Source organism: Sus scrofa, chromosome 6 (genome assembly GCF_000003025.6).
Source record: "Sus scrofa isolate TJ Tabasco breed Duroc chromosome 6, Sscrofa11.1, whole genome shotgun sequence".
Lineage (NCBI taxonomy): Eukaryota > Metazoa > Chordata > Mammalia > Artiodactyla > Suidae > Sus > Sus scrofa.
Window position 1 is genome coordinate 47,914,213 of NC_010448.4, and position 21,489 is coordinate 47,935,701.

At 54.4% G+C, this 21,489-nt stretch overlaps 2 protein-coding genes and 1 long non-coding RNA gene across 4 annotated transcripts; 1 reads left to right on the plus strand and 2 right to left on the minus strand.

The window, feature by feature from the left end:
* Positions 426 to 13,537, minus strand: LOC110260985. Of its 2 annotated transcripts, none has more exons than XR_002344652.1 (3): positions 12,893 to 13,537; positions 9,383 to 9,498; positions 426 to 1,304 (listed from the first exon to the last, which is right to left on the minus strand). It is a non-coding gene; the product is annotated as an uncharacterized LOC110260985 (long non-coding RNA). The 2 variants fall into 2 exon arrangements; XR_002344653.1 differs by having other exon boundaries at positions 426 to 1,551.
* Positions 11,667 to 15,749, plus strand: NCCRP1 (non-specific cytotoxic cell receptor protein 1 homolog (zebrafish)). Its single transcript, XM_021094363.1, has 7 exons — positions 11,667 to 12,016; positions 12,580 to 12,957; positions 13,546 to 13,608; positions 13,693 to 13,744; positions 14,390 to 14,485; positions 14,884 to 15,022; positions 15,152 to 15,749. The coding sequence occupies exons 1-7, from the start codon at positions 11,842 to 11,844 to the stop codon at positions 15,290 to 15,292; spliced, it is 1,044 nt and encodes a 347-aa protein (XP_020950022.1). The 5' UTR covers positions 11,667 to 11,841; the 3' UTR covers positions 15,293 to 15,749.
* Positions 16,818 to 19,193, minus strand: SYCN (syncollin). The gene is made up of 2 exons (XM_003355892.3): positions 18,096 to 19,193; positions 16,818 to 16,984 (listed from the first exon to the last, which is right to left on the minus strand). The coding sequence occupies exons 1-2, from the start codon at positions 18,494 to 18,496 to the stop codon at positions 16,975 to 16,977; spliced, it is 411 nt and encodes a 136-aa protein (XP_003355940.1). The 5' UTR covers positions 18,497 to 19,193; the 3' UTR covers positions 16,818 to 16,974.

A 21,489-nucleotide genomic window follows, 5' to 3' on the forward strand; every position in this document is an offset into this window, starting at 1 on the left:
GAGACCCCCCCCCCGCCATTTGGGGGGAGGGTTGGTGGAGGGGGGGCTCTGGGCTTGGGAGAGGGCGGCCTGGCTAACCCAGGGTCCCAGCCCCGCTCCGGGCCAGGGCCATGTGTCTGGGTGGGCGGGAGTTCCAGCTCTAAACAGCCGGTAAGCTGGTGGCAGGATTCGCACACACGGTCCCGGAAGCAGTCAGTTAAGCAGCCCATGTGCCGGGATGGCCCGTTCGTGGTTTGCTGGAAACTTACTTAAGGTTGTCAGGAGTGTGTTCAGTGGGTAGGAACTGATCCTGTGCAAGCTGACGGTAGGAAATTGGTCAGGCGGCAGATGGGCTCCTGGGGGTCAGCTGAGGCGGGCACACCTGGAGCTGGCAGCCTCCGGAACTTTCCATTGGCCGAGTCCTTCCCTCCAGGCTGAGGGGAGGTCCGGGCTGAGCCTGGGCGGGTCTCAGAGGGACAGGAAGCTACCTGACAGGTGATAGCGCTGCTTCTGCATTCCCTTTGCCTTCATCCTTCCCAGCCCCCTTGGGAGGTGTCGGGCAGCAGCAGCCTCCTGGGGACACTGTGAGAGCAAGGACTGAACCCCTCTCCCCAGAGCCTTCCAGGCGGCAGTGGCACCAGGGACCTGGGCCTGGTTTGTGAGCGGGAGGTGGGGGGGTGGGGACCGGGCCCAAAGAATCCAGCTCGGTCCTGTCTCCCCGCCCTCAGCACCTGCCCCCAGCACGCCCATGCCCACAGGCCCCGAGTCCCCTAAGAATCAGGCACTATTTCTGCCACAGCCTGGCCAGGTACATGTATGACCTAGATGGACAATCACAGAGATTTAAGACTCACCAGCGCAGGCAGCTGCTGCTGCATCTGACGAGTGTTTGAGGCCTAGATGAAGTGGATATGTCTCTGGGGAAAAAATGCCAAAACTGGCATAAGGAGAAATAGAACACAAGACTGAAATACACCCCCCACTCCCACCCCCCAGCACACACACGCAGCCTTGAGCCTGAATGCTTTTACAGAGGAGTTCTGCCGGCTGGGTCAGGTGATTCCTGTCCTGTACACGTCGTGGCAGAAACTGGGATAGCTGCCCGGCTCCTCTCAGGAGGCTGGGATGCCCAAGAGACCAGAACCAGGTAAGGCCGGCATTGGAGAGGACATTGCTCTTGCTCCACTCCCAGCCTCGGTGCCCTGATCTCATGGGGCGCCTAGAGCAGCTCAGGGGCAGAGTCACTTGCCTGGTCACTTTACATGGTGGGGGCATCTGTCTGGTTTCACAGAGATTCTGCTGTTCGTGTTGCCTGCTGTCGCCATCTGCAGTTTCGAGAATGGTTTTGGGTGGTGCGGGGGCCTCCTCCTCCAGACCCCTCCCTCCCTCCTGCTGCACTTGCCCACGCGGGCAGACGAGGTTCCTGGTCCAACCCTCCAGTGGTTTCCCAGGGTGGGAGGTGGGGTTTAATCCAGGGAGCTGATGTCCACCGCGCCGGGAAGGCTGGAGGAGCCAGAGGGCCAGTGACCCAGCCAGCAGTCGTGAAAGGCAGGAGGCTGCCACCGCTTGGGGCTGGAGGAACAAAGTGGTCAGTGGCACAACCTGAACCCCGGAGGTCCACTCGTGTCTTGGCATCTCCAGAGCAGGATGGCTCTCCCTGCTTCCCGTCCTCTGCTGTCCTACCGCCAGGACCTAAGGATCCCCTCTGGCGAGGGAGTCGCACAGGAAGGGTTTTCAGGCTTCCAGCCTCTGCGGAATTCAAGATCTCTTAGAAGCTGAGTGTGGTGACACCTGCCACACAGCCCTGTGGCCTGGAGGATGCACTTTGTCCAGATGAGGTGCTCGCACCAAACGTCTCCTCCACTGCAGCAGGGGGTGCTGTGGGTGGCTGTCTAACTGCAGACGCCCAGGAAGGGGAGTCAGGGATGTTTTGGCTGTGGGCCAGAGGTGTGTTTACAGAAACCCAAAAGGAGTGATTGAAACAAGTCAGACTGGTGGTTCTCAAAAGTGTGGTTCCTAGACAGGCAGCATCCCTGAGAACTTGCTGGAGATGCAAATCCCTAGGCCCCACCCCAGGCTGAATCAGAGACTGTATTTTAACAAGCCCTCCAGGGGATTCTGATGCCCACTCAGGTCTGAGGAGCACTGAGGTCTAGGGCTGCTCTCGTGGAAGAGGCCAAGGAGCGTGGGGTTCAGCCCTGCCCCGTCAGCAAGATCCCAGCCGCCTTCCTTCTCGCCTCCCCTCCACCGTAGGGTTATTGCCCCTCCCAGGTGAAGTGGAGGGCACTCCCCACCCTTTAAGGACACGACCCAAAGGCTTCGCCATTGCCTCCACGGCCTGAGCTGAGTCACGCGGCCACACCCAGCAGCAAGGGAGGTTGGGAAATGTAGTCCTCACCCCGGGGACTGTGTGTCTAAACTTCTATGACTATAGAGTCATGATCCTCCATCCCTGCCATTCACTAGATCGTCCAGGCTTCACCCCAGAGCACCCAGAGGCAGACCCAAGTATATGCAGAAGCAAATCGATGAGAAATAGATGGCTTAATAATAGTGTTGAGGAGGCCTTCTCGTCGCGGCGCAGTGGTTAACAAATCTGACTAGGAACCATGAGGTTGCGGGTTCAATCCCTGGCCTTGCTCAGGGGGTTAAGGATCTGGCGTTGCCGTGAGCTATGGTGTGGGTCGCAGACGCGGCTCGGATCCTGAGTTGCTGTGGCTCTGGCGTAAGCCGGCCGCTACAGCTCCAATGAGACCCCTAGCCTGGGAATCGCCATATGCCACGGGAGCGGCTCAAGAAAAGGCAAAAAGACTAATAATAATAATAATAATAATAGTGTTGAGGAAATTGGTTCATTTTACGTAGAAAAACAAAACTGAATCACTACCAAATATAGCAAAAGGGAACCCCAGATCAGTGCTGTGCAGGGCAAGAGCCGCTTGCCATGTGTGCCTGTTTACTTTTAAGCTAAAAGAAAATGAAGCATTCTGACCCTTAGTTGCACAAGCCACATCGCAACATGCTCAGCTGCTGCTTTGGGCCAGTGGCTGAGGCTTAGAGATAGGAAACCTTTCTATTATCTGTCAGTTCTGTTGGACAATGTTTTTCTAGCTGGATTAAACATCACTGTGAAAGGTAAACTTCGAGTTGATAGAGGAAAACACTTGATGACCTAGGGGCAGAGAAGGACTTTTTTTTTTGTTTCTTTGCTTTTTAGGGCCACACCCAAGGCATATGGAGGTTCCCAGGCTAGGGGTCTAAATGGAGCTACAGCTGCCATCTTACACCACAGCCAGAGCAATGCCAGATCCGAGCCGCGTCTGCGACCTACACCACAGCTCATGGCAATGCCGGATCCTTAACCCACTGAGCGAGGCCAGGGATCGAACCCGCAACCTCATGATTCCCAGTTGGATTCATTTCTGCTGCACCATGACGGGAACTCCAGAGAAGGATTTCTTAAAACCCCACAAGAACAAATTATGAAGAAAAAAGTCAATTTGATTATGCCAAAATTTAAAATTTTTGTTCAAGAAAGGACCTCATAGGCAAATGTAATATGTTTCAGAATTGGAGAAAATATTTACAAAGCCTAACACCTTTAAGTTTTTTTTTTTTTTTTTTGGCTGCACCCACGCACCTTCAGAAGGTCCTGGACCAGGGATTGAACCTATGCCACAGCAGTGACCTCAGCTACTGTAGTGACAATGCCAGGTCCTTAATCCACTGTGCCACAAGAGAACCCCAAGGTATTTTTAAAACAAGAAGAAGTGCTTCCAGAGTTCTCTTGTGCAGCAGGTTAAGGATCCTGCATTGTTACTGCTGTTGCCCAGGTCACTGCTGTGGCTCAGGTTTGATCCCTGGCCTGGGAGTTTCCATGTACCTGTGGGTGCGGCCAAAAAAAATCTTAAAGGTGTTAGGCTTTGTAAATATTTTCTCCCATTCTGAAACCTGTTACATTTGCCCATGGCATCTTTTCTTGAAAAAGGAAGGAAGGGAGGGAGGGAAAGAAAGAAAGGGAGGAAGGAAGAGAGAAAAGACAAAAGAAAGAAAAGTTGCCTCTTTATATCTTCCGCCCACTTTCAATGGAAGAAAAAAATCCAAAAGGCCAACAGGGATGTGCACAGGTCATTAGCAATCAGAGAAAAGCAAATCCCAGCAATGAGCTGTCATTGTAACGCTATGAACCTGGTAAAAATATAAAAGTCCTATTGGGTCAAATCTAATAATTCTGCTCCTGAGGGACCTCCCAAAGAAACCCTCCCTCCAGACTGTGAGGGAGGCCAGTGAGGTGGTGGCCAGCGATATCTACGCAGGGAGCTGAGGCCGCAAGCCACCGGCTTCTGTGTAGCTGTCAGGATCCAGGGACCTGTGTGCCCTTGGGAAAGGGGAGCCAGGCCAGGTGTGTACATTAAAAACTGTTGACAAAAAAGAAGAGTTCTTGGAGTTCCGGTCGTGGCTCAGCAGTTAACAAACCCAACTAGCATCCATAAGGACGTGGGTTTGATCCCTCACTTCACTCAGTGGGTTAAGGATCTGGCGTTACCATGAGCTGTGATGTAGGTCGCAGACAAGGCTCAGATCCCGCGTTGCTGTGTCTGTGGCGTAGGCCTGTGGCTACAGCTCCAAATGGCCCCCTAGCCTGGGAACCTCCATATGCCGCATGTGTGGCCCTAAATGACAAAAAGACAAAAAAAAAAAAAAAAAAAAAAACAACCAAAAAAGTTCTTTTGCAAGGTCGGGGGGGGGGGGGGGCGGGAGGGGGGAATTAATTTACATAATAGACTGGTGCTCATTGAGGGTGGGAGATGGAGGGGGACAAAAGGAAAGAAATGAATGAACAAGGGAGGGGTCTTAGGAGGAATAAAGGCCTCGAAGGCCAAGATGAAGACCTGTCCTGTAAGCAAAGGGCAGAACCCCTTTGGTGTGGAGTTCCCATCGTGGCGCAGTGGAAACGAATCCGACTAGGAACCATGAGGTTGCAGGTTCGGTCCCTGGCCTTGCCCAGTGGGTTAAGGAGCCAGCGTTGCCATGAGCTGTGGTGTAGGCCGCAGAAGCGGCTCGGATCTTGAGTTGCTGTGGCTGTGGCATAGGCCAGCAGCTGTAGTTCCAATTAGACCCCTAGCCTGGGAACCCCCATATGCTGTGGGTGCAGCCCTAAAAAGACCAAAAAAAGGAGACAACAACAACAAAATTAAATGAATGTGGTCAAAATAATCAACACCTGCTTTGCAAATCTAAAAAAAAACAAAAAACACTTTGGTGTGGATTGGGAGTCTGGTCACAGGTATTTATAATGAGAATTAAGGAGTTCCTGCTGTGGCTCAGTGATAGCAAACCCGACTAGTATTCATGAGGATGAGGGTTCCATCCCTGGCCCTGATTAGTGCGTTGGGGACCCAGCATTGCCAGAGGCTGCAGTGTGGGTTGAAGACACAACTTGGATCTGGCATTGCTGTAGCTGTGCTGCTGGCCAGCAGCTGCCGCTCCAATTTGACCCCTAGCCTGGGAACCTCCGTATGCTGTGGGTGCGGCCATGAGAAAAAAAAAAAAAAAAAGATAAAATGAGAATTAAATAAATTATTTTTTTAAATGAGAGTTTTTCAGGCAATTCTAACATGCAGCCAGGATTGAGAACGGTAGAATGGCAGTTTGTCTGCCACAGTAAGTCACTGGCAGCCTCAAACTTCATGCCCGCCTTCTGCCCAGGCCCCATGATGAGAAGGGCCCAGGGATCATCTCATGCCGTCTCCCACTTCACAGATGTCTGGACTGAGGTTCCAGAGGGGAAGGGCCTGCCCACGGTCACAAGGCCTACGAGGGCCGGGCTTGAAGTCTTGGGTCCCTCTGGGGCTTTCTGAACCAGGCTTGGGCTGGGCGGTGGGGCTGCAACAGTGAGCATGATATCTGGTTCAGGAGGTTCCAATTCTGATGCCCCAAAGCCAGGCAAGTGACATCAGGCAGTGGGAAAGTGGCCGCACACATGCCCCTTTGCAGGGTACTCACTTCACAGGGCACCTTGGCGTTGGGGAATTTGGTCCAATGATGCCAAATGTTCTGATTGTCCTCAAGAAATTCCTGTTATTGTGTGAAAGCTCTTGAATCTTTTCTCTCTCTTTTTGGCCACACCCACTGCATGTGGAAGTTCCCCGGGCCAGGGATCAAACCTGAGTCACAGCAGTGACAACACCAGATCCTTAACCCACTGAGCAAGGCCAGGGATCGAACCTGCAACCTCATGGTTCCTAGTCGGATTCGTTAACCACTACGCCATGATAGGAACCTCGCTACAAGTTTCTTATATCTCCTTCCAAGAGTATGCCTGTGCCAGGAGATACCTCCTTGCATACACTGATAGATGTTCTGCTTCGAGGCAAGGTTAGCATAATGTATGCATCCTTCTACATCTTGCTTCTTGCGACCTCACAGTGCATTCTGGTGGTCAGTCCCAGTTGGTACATAAAAAGCATTCCCTCTCCTTTTAATGGCTGGGTAGTATTCCATGGTGCAGATGCACCATGATTCACTGAAACAGCCCCTGTTGATGAACATTCAGGAAGCTTGCGGTTGTTTGCTATTGTAAACAATGCCATGGACGCGTCCTTCCTTTTTTTTTTTTTTGTCTTTTTTTGCTTTTCTTGGGCTGCTCCGCGGCATATGGAGGTTCCCAGGCTAGGGGTCGAATAGGAGCTGTAGCTGCCGGCCTACACCAGAGCCACAGCAACTCGGGATCCGAGCCACGTCTGCAACCTACACCACAGCTCACGGCAACGCTGGATTGTTAACCCACTGAGCAAGGGCAGGGACCGAACCCACAACCTCATGGTTCCTAGTTGGATTCATTAACCACTGCGCCATGACAGGAACTCCCCTTTTTTTTTTCTTCTTTTTTTTTTTTTTTTTTTGGTTGCATCCATGGCACATAGAAGTTCCCAGGCCAGGGATCAAATCTGCGCCACAGTAGCAACCTGAACCACAGCAGTGACAACGCCAGAGCCTTAACCCACTGTGCCGCCGGGGAACTCAGCAGTCCTTCCTATTTGGCAGATCTATCTGGTATGCATGCGCCTTGCCTCCTCTCCTGCCTATCCTGGACGCACGCCTGCCCTCTGCCCCAGCTAATGTCCTGGGTATCTCTGACCCTCTGGATCCTTCCCTGGCTCTGGTCAGCTCCATCCCTGTCTCTGTAAGCATCTCTCTTTTAGTCTTTCTGCTTCGGCCTCTCTAGATCTCCCACCTCTCTTTCCTTCAGTCTTTATCTTCACCTCTGTCTTGATGATGCTTCGCCTTCCTCCCTCCGCATCCTCCTCCACCTCTCCCTTTACCTGTTCTCATTTCCCACCTTCACTCTAACTCATCCCTGTCTCTCTGTCACCCCCTGCAGGGTGAAACTGACTCAACATACTCCCCCACCTCAGAGCCCCAATGTTTTTTTTTTTTTTTCAGGGCCGCATGTGCAGGGCTAGGGGTCAAATTCAAGCCACAGCTACTGGCCTACAGCGACGCCGGATCTGAGTCTGTAACCTACACCACAGCTTATGGCAAAGCCAGATCCTTAACCCACTGATTGAGGTCAGGGATTGAACCTGAGTCCTCATGCATCCTAGTCAGGTTCGTTAACTACTGAGCTACAGAGGGAACTCCCGAGCCCAATGATTTATATTTGGGACATGTTTCACTCGATCTCGAATACCCTTCCCCACCCTCAACCTCCTCCTGGCCTGCCCGGGCTTTCCTCTCCCCTGCAGCCCTGATGGAGAGGCCACCATGTGCTCCTCCAAGCCCTGGCGCCTGCCCTCCAGGACGCCGCCTTTCCCTCTCATTGGGCCCTGGGGAGGCTCTGATGCTCCTGAGAGTGACGCTGGTTTGGCAGCAGGAGCCGTGGGAGCTAGACATGGGCAGGTTGGATGTGGTTCTTGCGCCAGAGCCTCGTCCTCCTGTTGGGGACCCGGCCTTCTTGCCCTCCTCCCTGCTCAACAAACAGAGCAATCAGTCTGTGTCAGCCCGGATCTGGGGACCAAAAATAAACAAACCCACACAAGGTCCTGCCCTGGTGAGGCTGACATTCTCATCGGGTGACACAGTTCATGACCAAGTGAACAAACCCACATACTCATAGGTATTTGCAAATCACATGGAGTTTAAGAAAGAACAGGGTGTAGTGACAGAAGAGCAGGGGGTGGGAGACTGACCTTGGAGGGGGAGGGGCCGGGTTGCTTTATATGAATCAACAGGGAACAATCACCATGACATATTGTTAGGTAGAGTAGAGCAAGAAGGCGTGTGCCTTATGAGGAGGTGACATCTGCATGGAGATGGAGGCATCTGTGGAGGCCAAGGCCTTGTAGGCAGAATGGGCAGCATGTGCAAAGGTCCTGAGGTGGGAAGGAAATTGGAGGGTCAAGGACCAGCAAAAATATGGGACTCATGGTGAGCGAGGAGGGTGTGGGCCACCTCCAACAGCATGGTGGGGAGGTGGTAGCCCCATTTCATGGCTGGGAAACTGAGGCCTGGGGAGAAGAATCCTTTGCCCAAGGACCGTTGCACTCAGGCAGCCTTCGGCCTTACCACTAGGACAGTAGTTCTCAGTGTGGGGTCCCAGACCAGCAGTATCAGCATCATCTGTCAGGCACACCCCAAAACTACCCAACCAGGAACTGGGGGTGGGCGCGGGGGTGTGGAGCCCAGCAACCTGCCTTTAACCAGCCTTCCAGAGGATTCCAACGAGCCAGGAAAAATTTTTGAGAACCACTGAGCTGGGCTCTCCTGCCTCCCCAAGTTTTTCTCATGCCCTACGAAGGATCCCTGCTCACTCTGGGCTGAGTGGTGATGCCCCCAAAATGTATGCGCACACCTGCCCAAATCCCTGAAACCTATGAGTGTCATCTTGTTTGGAAAAAGGGTGTTTGTAGCTATAGTTAGGTTGGGGAATCTTTTATTTTTTTCAGCTGCACCTGAAGCATATGGAAGTTCCCCAGCCAGGGATTGAATCCAAGCTACATCTGCAGCCTATGTCACACATGCAGCAATGTCAGATCCTTAACCCACTGTGCTGGGCCAGGGATCAAACCGGCAATGCCACAGAGGCAAGTCAGATCCTTGCCTAGGCTGGGAATCTTGAGATAAGAAGACAATCCTGGAGTTCCTGTCGTGGCTCAGCGGTTAACGAATCCGACTAGGAACCATGAGGTTGCGGGTTCGACCCCTGCCCTTGCTCAGTGGGTTAAGGATCTGGCGTTGCTGTGGCTGTGGTGTAGGCCGGCAGCTACAGCTCCAATTCGACCCCTAGCCTGGGAACCTCCATATGCCGTGGCAGCGGCCCAAGAAATGGCAAAAAGACAAAACAAAAAAACAAAAACAAAAACCCAATTCAACAAGTAACGAATTGACAAGCAGCACTAACCTCTTTGACGGTGAAGAATAGGCTGTGATGACAGGGAAGAGGAGAGCGGGTGCGAAGCCTGTTTTAGCTGGTAGTCAGGGAAGGCTTTGCAGAGGAGGTGACATTTGAGCAAAGACCTGAAGAGGAGGAAAGAGCGCAGTTTGTTCAGGCGGGAACAGCAAGGGCAAAGGTTCCTAGTCAGATTCGTTTCCACTGCACCACAACGGGATCCCTCGGATTTAAGTGAAAACAGTTCTCATAGTATAGAGCGATGAGGTAGGTGCTTCTTAAATTTAGATTCTGGGGCCCAGAGGGACTGAATTAGACTCCTAGTTGTGGGGCTTGAAAATATACATTTTGAATAAGTCCCTGGGTGAATCTGATGTGTTCTAAGGTTTAGGAACCAGAAGCATGGAGAGAGGGCAGGGCATTCTGAGTGGAAACAACCTCCAGGGCAAAATCCCTGACCTGAGAGAGAACAGGGACCAGCAATCCAGGGCCTCAAACACTGGCAAAGAGCTGGCTGGTTTTCTTTTTTCCTCCCAAGGGCACTGGGGAGCCATGGCAAGTTTAAGTGGGAGAGTGACTGCTTGGGTTTCAGCTTTCATAAGACCCCTCTGGCTGAGGAGTTTGTGTGTGTGTGTAAGAGAAGGGGGTGAGGATCCCAAGAAGGAGATGATGCAGAAACCGTGGCAGGTGCAGGGGGGCGGGGGGCAGGCAAAGGACAGGCGGACAGGCGTCCATCTCCATCTACAGACTGGCTTCCTTTGTGTAGGTCTCTGGCTCTGAACCACTCCCTGCCCTGGATTCTGACCCAGGAACAGCTCTGACTCCACTAGACAGACACTTCTCCTCCTGACGCTGCCCCTTCCTCCTCCTGCTCCTCCAGTGAAGGCAGGTGGCAGGCGGCCAGACGTGGGTGTGGGTCTGTGTGCCTGCAGTGGCTGCAGGAGTGCCTCTGGTTATGCGTGTGTCATGGACTCCTGCCGGTGTCTGTCTGGGAATCTCCCGGGGGCTTCCAGGTGCAGCGGGGCTGTTTCGCATTAGTTGGTTCGCCCCCTCCCATGGGTCCTCCTTCCCCCCCAGGCCCCTGACGAATTCCTAAGTTTTCCAGGTCAGGTTACTTACTTCACCTCTCCTGCCTCAGTTTCCCAACCTGTGAATGGGGTTCCCCCCTCCCAGGGTTGTAAGATGTAATGAGTTAAAGACAGACACTCAAAAAGGTGTAACCACTGGAGTTCCTGTTGTGGCTCAGCAGGTTATGAACCCACCTAGTATCCATGTGGATGAGGGTTTGCTCCCTGGCCTCGCCCAGTGGGTTAAAGGAGCTCGAGTTGCCATGACTGTGGCGTGAGCCAGCAGCTGCAGCTCTGATCCAACCCCTAGCCTGGGAACGTCCATATGCTGCAGGTGCGGCCCTCAAAAAAGAAAAAAGAAAATGTAACCCTTATCCCCTATCGGTTTCTGTGAGCCACTCTCCCCCATACTGGGGGGGGGGGTGCAATTTGAATCTGTAGCCCTGCGTATCTCATTTGAGACTAGGTGTCCAACTGCTCACGTGCCAGCTGTGCAACCTTGGGTGAGTTACTAGATCTCTCTGTGTTTCAGTTTCCTCATCTGCCAAGTCGGAGTAACAATAGCCTCTATTTCCTACAGATGATGTGGAGATTGAATTAATTACGCCACTTAAAGAAATTTAGAACAATGCCTAGCACACAGGCTGCCCTTAATTACAGGAGCATCAATTTCGGGTGTGAGTTCAACTCCCAATGCCTGCAGCAGGCGGCTCCTGGCGTCTTTTGGGAATCTGGGGCAGGAAGAACCCATGGAAGTGCATGGGGTGATTTGGGATAGTAGGAGACTGGGCCTCCCAGGGGGGGGCCTGTGTTTCCTCATCCGTGAATTAGGGGTAACAGCAGCTCCCCACTTAGGGTTGGTGTGCAGTCACACAGGTGCTGGAGCTCATGGGGATGGAACCCAACTCCACACACATTCAATATTATCTTTCCTTTATCTATAAAAAGGTCCTTAACAGTAGCAACACGTCTTTTTTTTTTTTTTTTTTTTTTGCTTTTTAGGGCCACACCTGTGGCATATGGAGGTTCCCAGACTAGGAGTTGAATCAGAGCTACACCTGCCAGCCTACGCCAGAGCCACAGCAACGCCAGCCGAGCCAAGTCTGTGACCTACACCACAGCTCACCAGAGCCGTAACCCACTGAGCAAGGCCAGGGATTGAACCTGCAACCTCATGGTTCCTAGTCCGATGCGTTTACGCTGCACCAGGACAGGAACTCTGCAACTTCATCCTTAAACCACACACCACCCCTCCGACCCCATTAGTGGATGAAATGAACCTGTAAGCACTTGGGACAGGACCCAGCAAGCAGAAAGCACTTATTGTGGTGCTTGTTACCAGTAACCCATGTGGAACTCTGCCTGTGCTTACCTGGGCAGAGTGTGGGATGTGGCCTGGGCAGGATGTGGCCATGGGCATCTGGCCCTACAGGTTCCTCCGCCAGGCCATTTCCATCGCACCGCACCCCGGCCTCCTGCCCCCACCATCGCTCCAGCCCTCACCCCAAACTCCCTATGACCTCCGAGGCTGGCGGCTTTGGCAGCCCCAGAAAGGGGTGCCAGGCACCCTGTTACCCAGGTGGGGTAGCCGCTTCCTGTTCCGATGCTGTCTCCGGGTCTCCCTGGGGTCTGGCATCTCTGGGAGGCCCCATCTCTGGCTCCAGGTCTCTCTCTGTCCTCCACTGCCCCTCCCCCTCCCCACTAGGTTTCCGGAACAGGAAACGTCAGGGTCCCAAGGTTGGGTCCCAGGTGAGGGCGGAGGAGAAGGAAGTAGCAGAGGCAGAGCTTCTCCTCCCACCCCCACCGCCTAGCTGAGAGTGGGGGTGGGGAGAAAGAGGGGGCTTCATTAATGAACCTCTAATTCGGCCATGCGGGATCTTAACGAGGTGGATGGGCCTTATTAGAGAGCAAGAGCCCTGGCATTAGTGCCTGCCTGTGTCACACCCCTCTTCCGGGGCTGGTGTCTGGATCCTCAGCGGCCCTGGGAAATTGGGGCAGGAGGCTTGGGAAACGGAACAGGTCCGGGGCTGGACTCCTGCCTTCAGAGAGAAGGAGGGGCTGGGCCCTGGACTCCCGGGTCTGAGGGAGGAGGGCCCGGGGGCCCCGATCCGTCCCCCAACACACCCCTCTCTGAAATGCCAGTCGACGGGCTCCGCCCTCTCCCGCCCCGGGTTAACCCCGAGCCTGGCGGAGGAGCCGGGACAGTTGCCCAGACCCGACGGATGGAGGAGGTGCGGGACCCACAGGCGCTTGGCGGCGGGATGGAGGCGGACGAGCCCGCGAGCCCCCAGGAGCCGCCGTCGCCGCCGCCACCCCCGTCGCCGCTGGCGCCCGCGGCCCCCGAGACCCCCGGGCTCCCCACGCTCGAGCAGCCGACCGAAGCCTACGCACGGCAGCTGCTGCTGCAGGAGTGGGCGCCGCCGGGCGGGAGCCTGGAGCTGCCCCCGCGCCTCACCTGGAAGCTGCTCTTCCTCCGGCGGCCGCTGTACCGCAACCTGCTGCGTTCGCCCAACCCCGAAGGTGCGCGACGGGGTCCTCGCGAGACAGGAGCCGCCGGGAGTTCGCCACGTCTCCGCCTTCTCCCCCTAGGCTCGCGCTCTCAGACCGTCTGTCTCTTCTTTCCGTCCGTTTCCTTGTCTCCCTCTTCTATTTCTCCATCCTTGACTCTGCCTCTTTATTTCTCTACATCCCTCTCCGTCTTTTTCCATCATTGTGCCTCTGTCTCCTTGTGTCTCTCTGTCCCTCCTGTGTCTCTGTTTCCGTCTCTCTCTATCTCATGTATCTGTCTACTCTCCCCGGGTCTCTCTGGCTCACACTGTGCCTCTCCCTCTCCCCCTCTGCCAATATTTCGCCTCTCTTGGGGCTTCTCTCTGTCCCTCTGCATCACCACAATGCCAAGCCCCTCTGAGCATTGTCCCTCTGCTCTCAGGACATACTCAGGGCTCTCCCCGGGTCCTGACTCACTCATCCGTGTCAGGCTGCTCTGGCCTGGCAGGCAAGGCACTGATGCCTGCTTTTCCAGTCGAGCCCTGGGGTAGGGAGAGGGGAGCATGAGGAAGGAGGGCAGCTTCTGCCCTGCCTGAGGCTCTCCTTCCTTGCGCCTTTCAGGCATCAACATTTATGAGCCTGCGCCCCCTACTGGTCCCACCCAGCAGCCTCTGGAGACGCTCGGTAAGGGTTTGGTGGCAGCCTGGTGGGGAGGGGGTTTTCCTGGAGAAGGGCCACATTCTAATCCTTTGCTCCTCCGCCCGCCAGGCAATTTCCGCGGGTGGCACATTAGGACTGAGAAGCTCCAACAGAACCTCAGGTAAGTGGCCAGGGCCTGCGTGGCCAGCATTTGATTTCCCGCTCTGGCTTTCCTTGCTGTGGGACCGAGAAAAACTCTTTGCCTCTTTGAACCTCAGCCTCCTGCACTGTAAACAGGATTAGTCATAAGAGAGAATGTCCATAAAACTCAAGGCATAGGGTCTAGCTAGGAGGAGCTGGCACATAGTAGGTGGTCAATAAAGATCCGTTAATATTGTTCCTGTGTTCAGCCTCTTTCCATGGGAGGGAGAGTCAGCCAGGTCACCAGCTATCCTCCATTAAACCAAGCCCTGCTTCTGCACAGCGGGGGAAATGGCGTAACTCAGGGGCTCGAGTCACATGCAGCTGGAATCCCAGCTCTGCTATTTCTTTGCTGCTTCATCTTGGCACATCACTTCTCTTGGCGAGCCTCGGTTTCCCCGTCTGCAACACAGGGTTCAAAACGCATCACCCTCCAAGGAGCTGGTGGGGAACCGAGATTGTGAGGTTCTGAGTGAGCTTTCAGCGCCCAAAGGCCAGTGCCCTTGACATCACTGGGAGAGCGCAGTGATCAGGGTGGCCTGCTTCCTGGGGCAGGCCACCCTGGGGGATGCTGGAGAATCCCAGCAGGTGGCAGACCCCGCCTCCCCTGTGCGCTCCCTCACAGCTGGACAGTGAAGCAGCAGTGTGTGGACCTTCTGGCCGAGGGCCTGTGGGAGGAGCTACTGGATGATGAGCAGCCACACATCACTGTCATGGACTGGTGCGTACCCCTGCCCCACCCACCTGCCCAGCCAGGTTGCGCACATGCACGCCTCACCTCATCCTCCCCAAGACCCTCCTGCCTCTGCAGGACCCAGCCCTCCCCACCCCCAAGCTGGGTCAGATGCATTCTGCTCCATTGCCTGTATTTCTCCCAGCCTGGCCCTGACTGTTCCTGGTTGTCACTGCCTGGTGGCATGTCTGCCTTCCCCACTGGACCATGAAACCCATGAGGGCAGGGCGTGGGGCTGTTTTGGTCACTGCTGTGTTGCCAGCACCACCCAGCCCTGGTGCACAGAGCAGGTGCCAGCAAGGGTGTGTTGAATGGTGATGGGCTAGGGGTTGGGCCTAGGAGGCTGGGGCTTCGGTCGAGGCTGTAGACCTAGTCTCCACCCCCAGGTATGAGGACAGCCAGCTGGACACGTGTGTGTATGAGCTGCATGTCTGGCTGCTGGCAGCTGACCGCCGCACAGTCATCGCCCAGCACCACGTGGCTCCCCGGACCTCTGGGAGAGGCCCCCCAGGCCGCTGGGTCCAGGTGAGACTCCCGACCCTGGCTTCGATCCATACATGTGTTCCTGTCCCAAGACAGAGGGAGGAGGGTGGACGGCAGGGTTTATGGGCCCCTGCTAAGGACGTCTTCCTCCTGCCCCTGGTGCTGCCCCAGGTGTCCCACGTCTTCCGCCACTATGGCCCCGGCGTCCGCTTTGTCCACTTCCTGCACAAGACCAAGAACCGGATGGAGCGTGGCGGGCTGCGGCGGACCAGGGCGACCGACTCTTCCGTGTCTGTGCAGTTCCGGGAGTGACTGGCCGATCCCAGCCCGTTCTGACCCTTGTCTCATCTACCCAGCCCTTGACACCTCCCTTAGCATCTTCGTGCTCCTTGGCCACTTCTGATGTCTTAGCATCTCTCCAACCCCAGAACAGCTCCCTGACCCTGGAAGGCCCTGACCCTGAGCCCCTCCTTGACCCTTAAGCGCCACTATGTTCTCTTGGCACCTCCCCGCCCCCTCCACACCGTCACGACCCTTCAGCTGCTCCTGGGTCATGTACCACCTCCCCCACCCCTTAAGCCTGCCTGGGACCCAGCAGAAACCTCTTTTTGACATCGTCACGCATCTTGGACTCTGACTCTCTGGCATTTTCCCTGCACTCTCTGAGCTCCCTGAGGGCATTGGCCACTTCTTCCTGAGTCAGTGCTTCACAGATAGTAGGAGCTCAATAAATCTTTGTCGACTGAATGAATAAATACGTGTGCCCAAGGATGCTGTTTTCCTGGTGTTTGCGCCTTAGAACTTCCCCGAGTTCATTCCCCACTTGCACATCCTCGAATCCATCTTCCAGCACCTCACAGGCCCTGAACCTTGTGCACCTCCCTGCACCTCTGATCTCTTCACAGCAGCCCCAATTTATAGTCTCAGAGCATCTCTGCTTTCCTCTTCTCCCACATCTCCCTCTCTCTTTTTGCGTGTGTGTCTTTATAGGGTGGCACCCATGGCATACGGAAGTTCCCAGGCTAGGGGTGATATTGGAGATGCAGCTGCAAGCCAACACCACAGCAACTCGGGATCCAAGCTGCATCTGCGACCTGCACAGCTCACAGCAATCCTGGATCCCCGACCCACTGACTGAGGCCAGGGATTGAACTCATGTCCTCATGGATACTAGTTGAGTTCATTATCACTGAGCCACAACAGGAACTCCCCACATCTCTTAATTCTCAGAATCTCCCCAGTTCCCTTCCTCCAAGCCTCAGGTATCATCCCCCGGAGCTGGCTCCCTACTTCTCTCCCTGCAAGATCCCTCATTTCTCTTCTCGCTCCCCCAAAGCCCCTAAAACTCAGGTATCCATCAAGGGCCCTTATCCTTGGGAGAAGTAAATTGCACATTTGAATTTTCAGAAATATGCAAATTAGAACGAAAGCGTTCTCTGTGTGTTGGGAGGGGGAGCATTGAATGTATTTACCAACCCATAGGTCCTGGGCTGTTGGCAGGATCACAAAACAGACCCAGCGTCCTTGAAGTCCTCCTTCTGTCCTGTGCATGAATCCTGAGGGAGTCCCGAGGTCTCTGGCGAGCTGAACAGCTGAGGGGCAGTCAGAGAAAAGCTCTCCGCCAAAAAGTCTGGGAAGCATTTCAGCCTTTACCCATCAGCCAGCAAGACCATTGCCTGTCCTGGGAGTGCACATGTGTGGACACCTAAGTCCAAGTCAGGGTCCACGGATGTGTCCCCATCCACGGCATTGTCCCAGGCATGCCTGCTCTCTCCTACCTCCCGACCTGCATCTGTGTGGACTTGAATCCCAAGCACAAGTAGACGGCAGACAGGGACAATTTTTACAAGGGCTGTATTACAGGGAAGGCAGGGTGGGGGCAAGCGGAAAGTTCTCTTCTTCTGGGTCTCAGGGCCTTCAGCGGATCCCACAGACAAGGCCCAGTGCGGGGCTCAGCACATCGTGGAGGATGGAGATGAGGCACCTCTAGGGTATCAGTAGCAACTGCAACAGAATCAAAAATTATGACCCCAGAGGTGCCAGGGCCTCAGAGATGTAAGGTGCAGAGGGGTCTGGAAGCCCGAGATAGGCTGGGGGGACTGGGGTCGGTCTCCAAGTTCTGGTTGGTCTCAGGCGTCCTGGCCTGGGAGCTGGGGGCTCTTCAGGTTGGAGGGGCAGGTAGGCTGGCTTTACAGGGTGCTCTGGCCAGGGCCCCAGGCTTGGTGAGCTTGGATATGTGAGTCCAGGGGCCCAGGGGCCTCCGAAGTTGGGTTTGGAGTCTTCAGGACCTTAACAGGGACTCTGAGGCCAAGGCTGATCTAGAGGGTTTAGGAGAGTGGAGTATGATGCATAGCTAGGCTGTCCCCAGAATTAGGTCTGGGGTATTGAAGTCCAGGTCAAGTTTAGAATCTGGGAGTCCCAGCCTTGGGTCTGATGATCTAGGGGAAGGTGGGAGGACTGGCTTTGGTCCAGAGGCCTTCAAGATGAGAGGGTTGATGGCTCCCCGTCCCCAAGCGGGGACTCCGGAGTTAGTCTGCCCTCCCTGGAGAGTGCCACTGTACTGCGGGGTGGACACCTCAGGAAGATTGGAGGGGGCGCTCCCAGGATGGAGGCTAGAGGAATGGGTCAGCTTCTGAGTCTGAGAATCCCAGGGTCGGGTCCAGAATCCAGGGGCGTGGGCTTGGGGGTGGGGTGAGAAGGGGGTACCTCCAGGACTGGTTCTTTTTTTTTTTTTTTTTTTTTTTTTTTGCCTTTCCTAGGGCTGCACCCGCGGCATTTGGAGGTTCCCAGGGTAGGGGTCGAATCGGAGCTACAGCCGCCGGCCTACGCCAGAGCCACAGCAACGCGGGATCCCAGCCGCGTCTGCGACCCACACCACAGCTCACGGCAACGCCGGACCCTTAACCCACTGAGCAAGGCCAGGGATCGAACCCGCAACCTCATGGTTCCTAGTCGGATTCGTTAACCACTGCGCCGTGACGGGAACTCCAGGACTGGTTCTGAGGACGCCCATTTCCAGTCAGAGGCTCAGAGGTCTGGGGGGTGGGGCTGGGGCTCGGATGCAGGGGTTGGGCACTTGGGAGGAGGATGTGCGGGCTCTGGGGCGGGCGGGCACCTGCAGTAGAGCGAAGAGATGGAGTTGGACCAGTCGCCGAAGATGCCGCGGCGGTACTCTTCAAGGCGCGGGTAGGAGCCGGCCGAGAACTTGTGGGTGTTGCCGGCCTTGCCGCGGATGGACCACACGGTGAGCTCGCAGCGCTGGGCCACCACGAGCGACGAGATGACGTTCGTCCAATCAGAGGGCAAGTAGGGCAGGTCCGTGCCCGGCTGTACCGACAGCTCGGCGCCGCTGCAGCAGTTGTCGTAGTAGGGGTCGCTCTTGTCGTAGAGCTTGGCGCACGTGCGCGTCCCGTCCTCGTTCTTGAGATCGGCGGGCGCGGGGCAGGCGCCTAGGATGCCGGGGACCGCCGCCAGGGCCAGGGCCAGGGCCAGCAGCAGTCGGCTCAGCGGGGACATTGTGATACTGCGGGGCCGCGCACCCTCGCCTTTTATGCGCCGGATCCGTGGGAAGAGAGAAGCTGCGAGATACGGACTTGGGAGGGGTGGGAGGGCAGGGGAGGGCGCCCCTCCCCCAGGAACCGAGAGCCCTTCCTCACTTAGGTTGGAAACCCAAACCGATGAATAAAGACAGACGTATTGGTAAAAACTCAGCAGCTTCGGACTTCATGTGGCACGTAACGGGACCAGAGGCTTGTAATGCAGAGGGTAGCGTAGGTTAATAGGTACAGATAGGAGGAGCTCTTAAACATGGACGAGGAATGGAATCACCTGCTTCTAAATACAGAGAGGCCCAAAGGAGGGAAGGGTGCTGGGCCTCCGGGCTGGGCAGGTCCCCTTCCGCGGAGGCAGGACCTTGGGAAATGAAAATCGGAGATAGAGACGCTGGAGGGGAAGGGAAGGGAGGGGAGTAGAGGAGATGGAGAGGGGGAGCCCTGCCTCCCCAGGAGGAGAGCTTCCTAAGCCAGGCTGAGATATTAGAGGTACTTGCATAGCAAAACCTAGGGAGTTCCCATTGTGGCTCGGCTGTAACAAACCCGACTAGTATTCATGAGGGTGCAGGTTGGATTCCCGGTCTCACCCAGTGAGTCTGGGATCCAGGGGATCCTGCGTTGCCTGTGAGCTGTGGTGTAAGTGGCAGACCTGCTGGGATCCCGCCTTGCTGTGGCTGTGGTGTAGGCCAGCAGCTGGAGTTTCAATTGGACCCCTAGCCTGGAAACTTCCATGTGCCACAGGTGAGGCCCTAAAAAACAGCAAACAAAAACATCACAAGGCAATGTACAAAAGGCTTGGGGAAGAACTTGCAACACTTGGGACAGAGTAAAATTAGCCTTACAGATTGATAAGAAAATGTCAAATAACCCCCCCACCCCCACCCCCACCCCCACCCCATAAGAAGAACCAAGCCAAAGAGACGGAGATGGAGGGAAGAGGAGGCTGCCAACCTCCCCCACCCCATTCCCACTCCCAAATAGCTGGGATATTTTCTTTTTCTTTATCAGCCGCACCTGAGGCTTATGGAAGTTCCTGAGCCAGAGATGGAATCTGAGCCACAGCTGCGACCTGCTTCACAGCTGGGGCAATGCAGGATCCTTAACCCACTGTGCCATGGAACTCCTGGGAAATTCTCTTCACCAAGATTGGAAATCTTGCATCTCTGAATTAAACAAAGAACCTGTGGAACTGTGTAAAATTTAAACCTTTTGGGAGGTCTCCTGTGGCACAGTGGGTTACGAATCCAGCATTGGCACTGCAGGGATGGGTGCAGGTGGCGAGGGTTCATTCCCTGGCCCAGGGAACTTCTGCAAGCTATGGGCGTGGCAAAAAAAAAAAAAAAACGAAAAACAAACTAACCCAAACAACCAAAGAACCTTAAACCTTTTGTACAGCAACAAACAAACAAAAACCTAACATAGAGGGAAATAGACCATTCTTGTAAACTGCTATGTGTGCTTACTTATCGGCAGGCAGAAATGGTACAAACCAAAGGCAAATTTAAGGAGCTGCACAAGAAGGTTAGGGAGACTGGGGAGGGAGAGATGGGGCCCCTGGCATCTGGGAGTCAGGCCAAGGCCCTTCCGAGGCTCTCTGGAGCTCCTGGCCTCCTGCCAAATGAGAACAGGGTCAGAGGTGTGGATGAGCTAATCAGACAGTGGTTCAAGTTTGTGGCTGTGTGGGTGATTCCAAGTATGGGCCTCAGTTTCCTCATCTGTAAAATGGGTGAAATGTCTTCGTACACTCTAGGAGAGTTGTGAAGAGTCCAAGGAATAATAGGGATACTAGGCCTTCGGAGCCTAACCGCCTGGAGCCGGATCCCAGATCCTCCACAAGCTTTCCCATGTGATTCCACCTTAAGGCCACCTGTATCCAGCTCAGGATGCCGGTGTAAGGAGTAAATGAATCAACCCACGAAACAGCACTTAAAGTAGGGCCCTTGCTAAGTGCCATATGAGCATTTGCCGCATTATTATCATGAAAGCTCTTAGCATGGTGCCTGGCACACAGTAAGGGCTCAGTAAACATAGACCAGCACAACCAGACACCAACAACAATTTGCTGTTATCCACAGCCGCTCAGCTCACCCTCCTCCCTCCTGGTCCCCCACATGCTGTCTTCCACCTTGGCCAGAGTCATGCAGTTGTTGTGAGCCAAAGGCTGGAGACACTTGGAACTAGGTTCAAATTTTGACTCTGTCCCCTTGCTGAGTGACCTTGGGCAAGTGAACTCACCTCTCTGAAGTTCCTCCTACCTTCCACAGGGTAATAGAAAAGGATAATAGCAATAGAAAAACGATAATAAAATTACTAAATAAATAGTAATGTATACATGATAAAATTACTATGTAAATAGAATATCATTAAAACACATTAGGAACAGAGTTCCCTAGTGGCTCAGTGAGTTAAGGATCCAACATTGTTACTGCTGTGGGGCAGGTTCGATCCCTGGCCCCAGAACTTCTGCATGCCACAGGCACAGACAAAAAAATTAGGAAAAATTCACATAATTATTTATAAATATAGTTAATTGTGATAAATACTATGGTATAAATATATTTATAAATAACAGTGAAAATATAATATAGAAACAGTATAAATATAAAGCATGACTTATAGTGCCTGGCACATGGTATGTGCTCAATAAACGGGAGCACTTACGAATTCTTTTTTTTTTTTTTTTTTTGTCTTTTTGCTATTTCTTGGGCCGCTCCTGCGGCATATGGAGGTTCCCAGGCTAGGGGTCGAATTGGAGCTGTAGCCACTGACCTACGCCAGGGCCACAGCAACGCGGGATCCGAGCCGCGTCTGCAACCTACATCACAGCTCACGGCAACGCCGGATCATTAACCCACTGAGCAAGGGCAGGGACCGAACCCGCAACCTCATGGTTCCTAGTCGGATTCGTTAACCACTGCTCCACGATGGGAACTCCTCTTTTTTTTTTTTTTTTTTTTT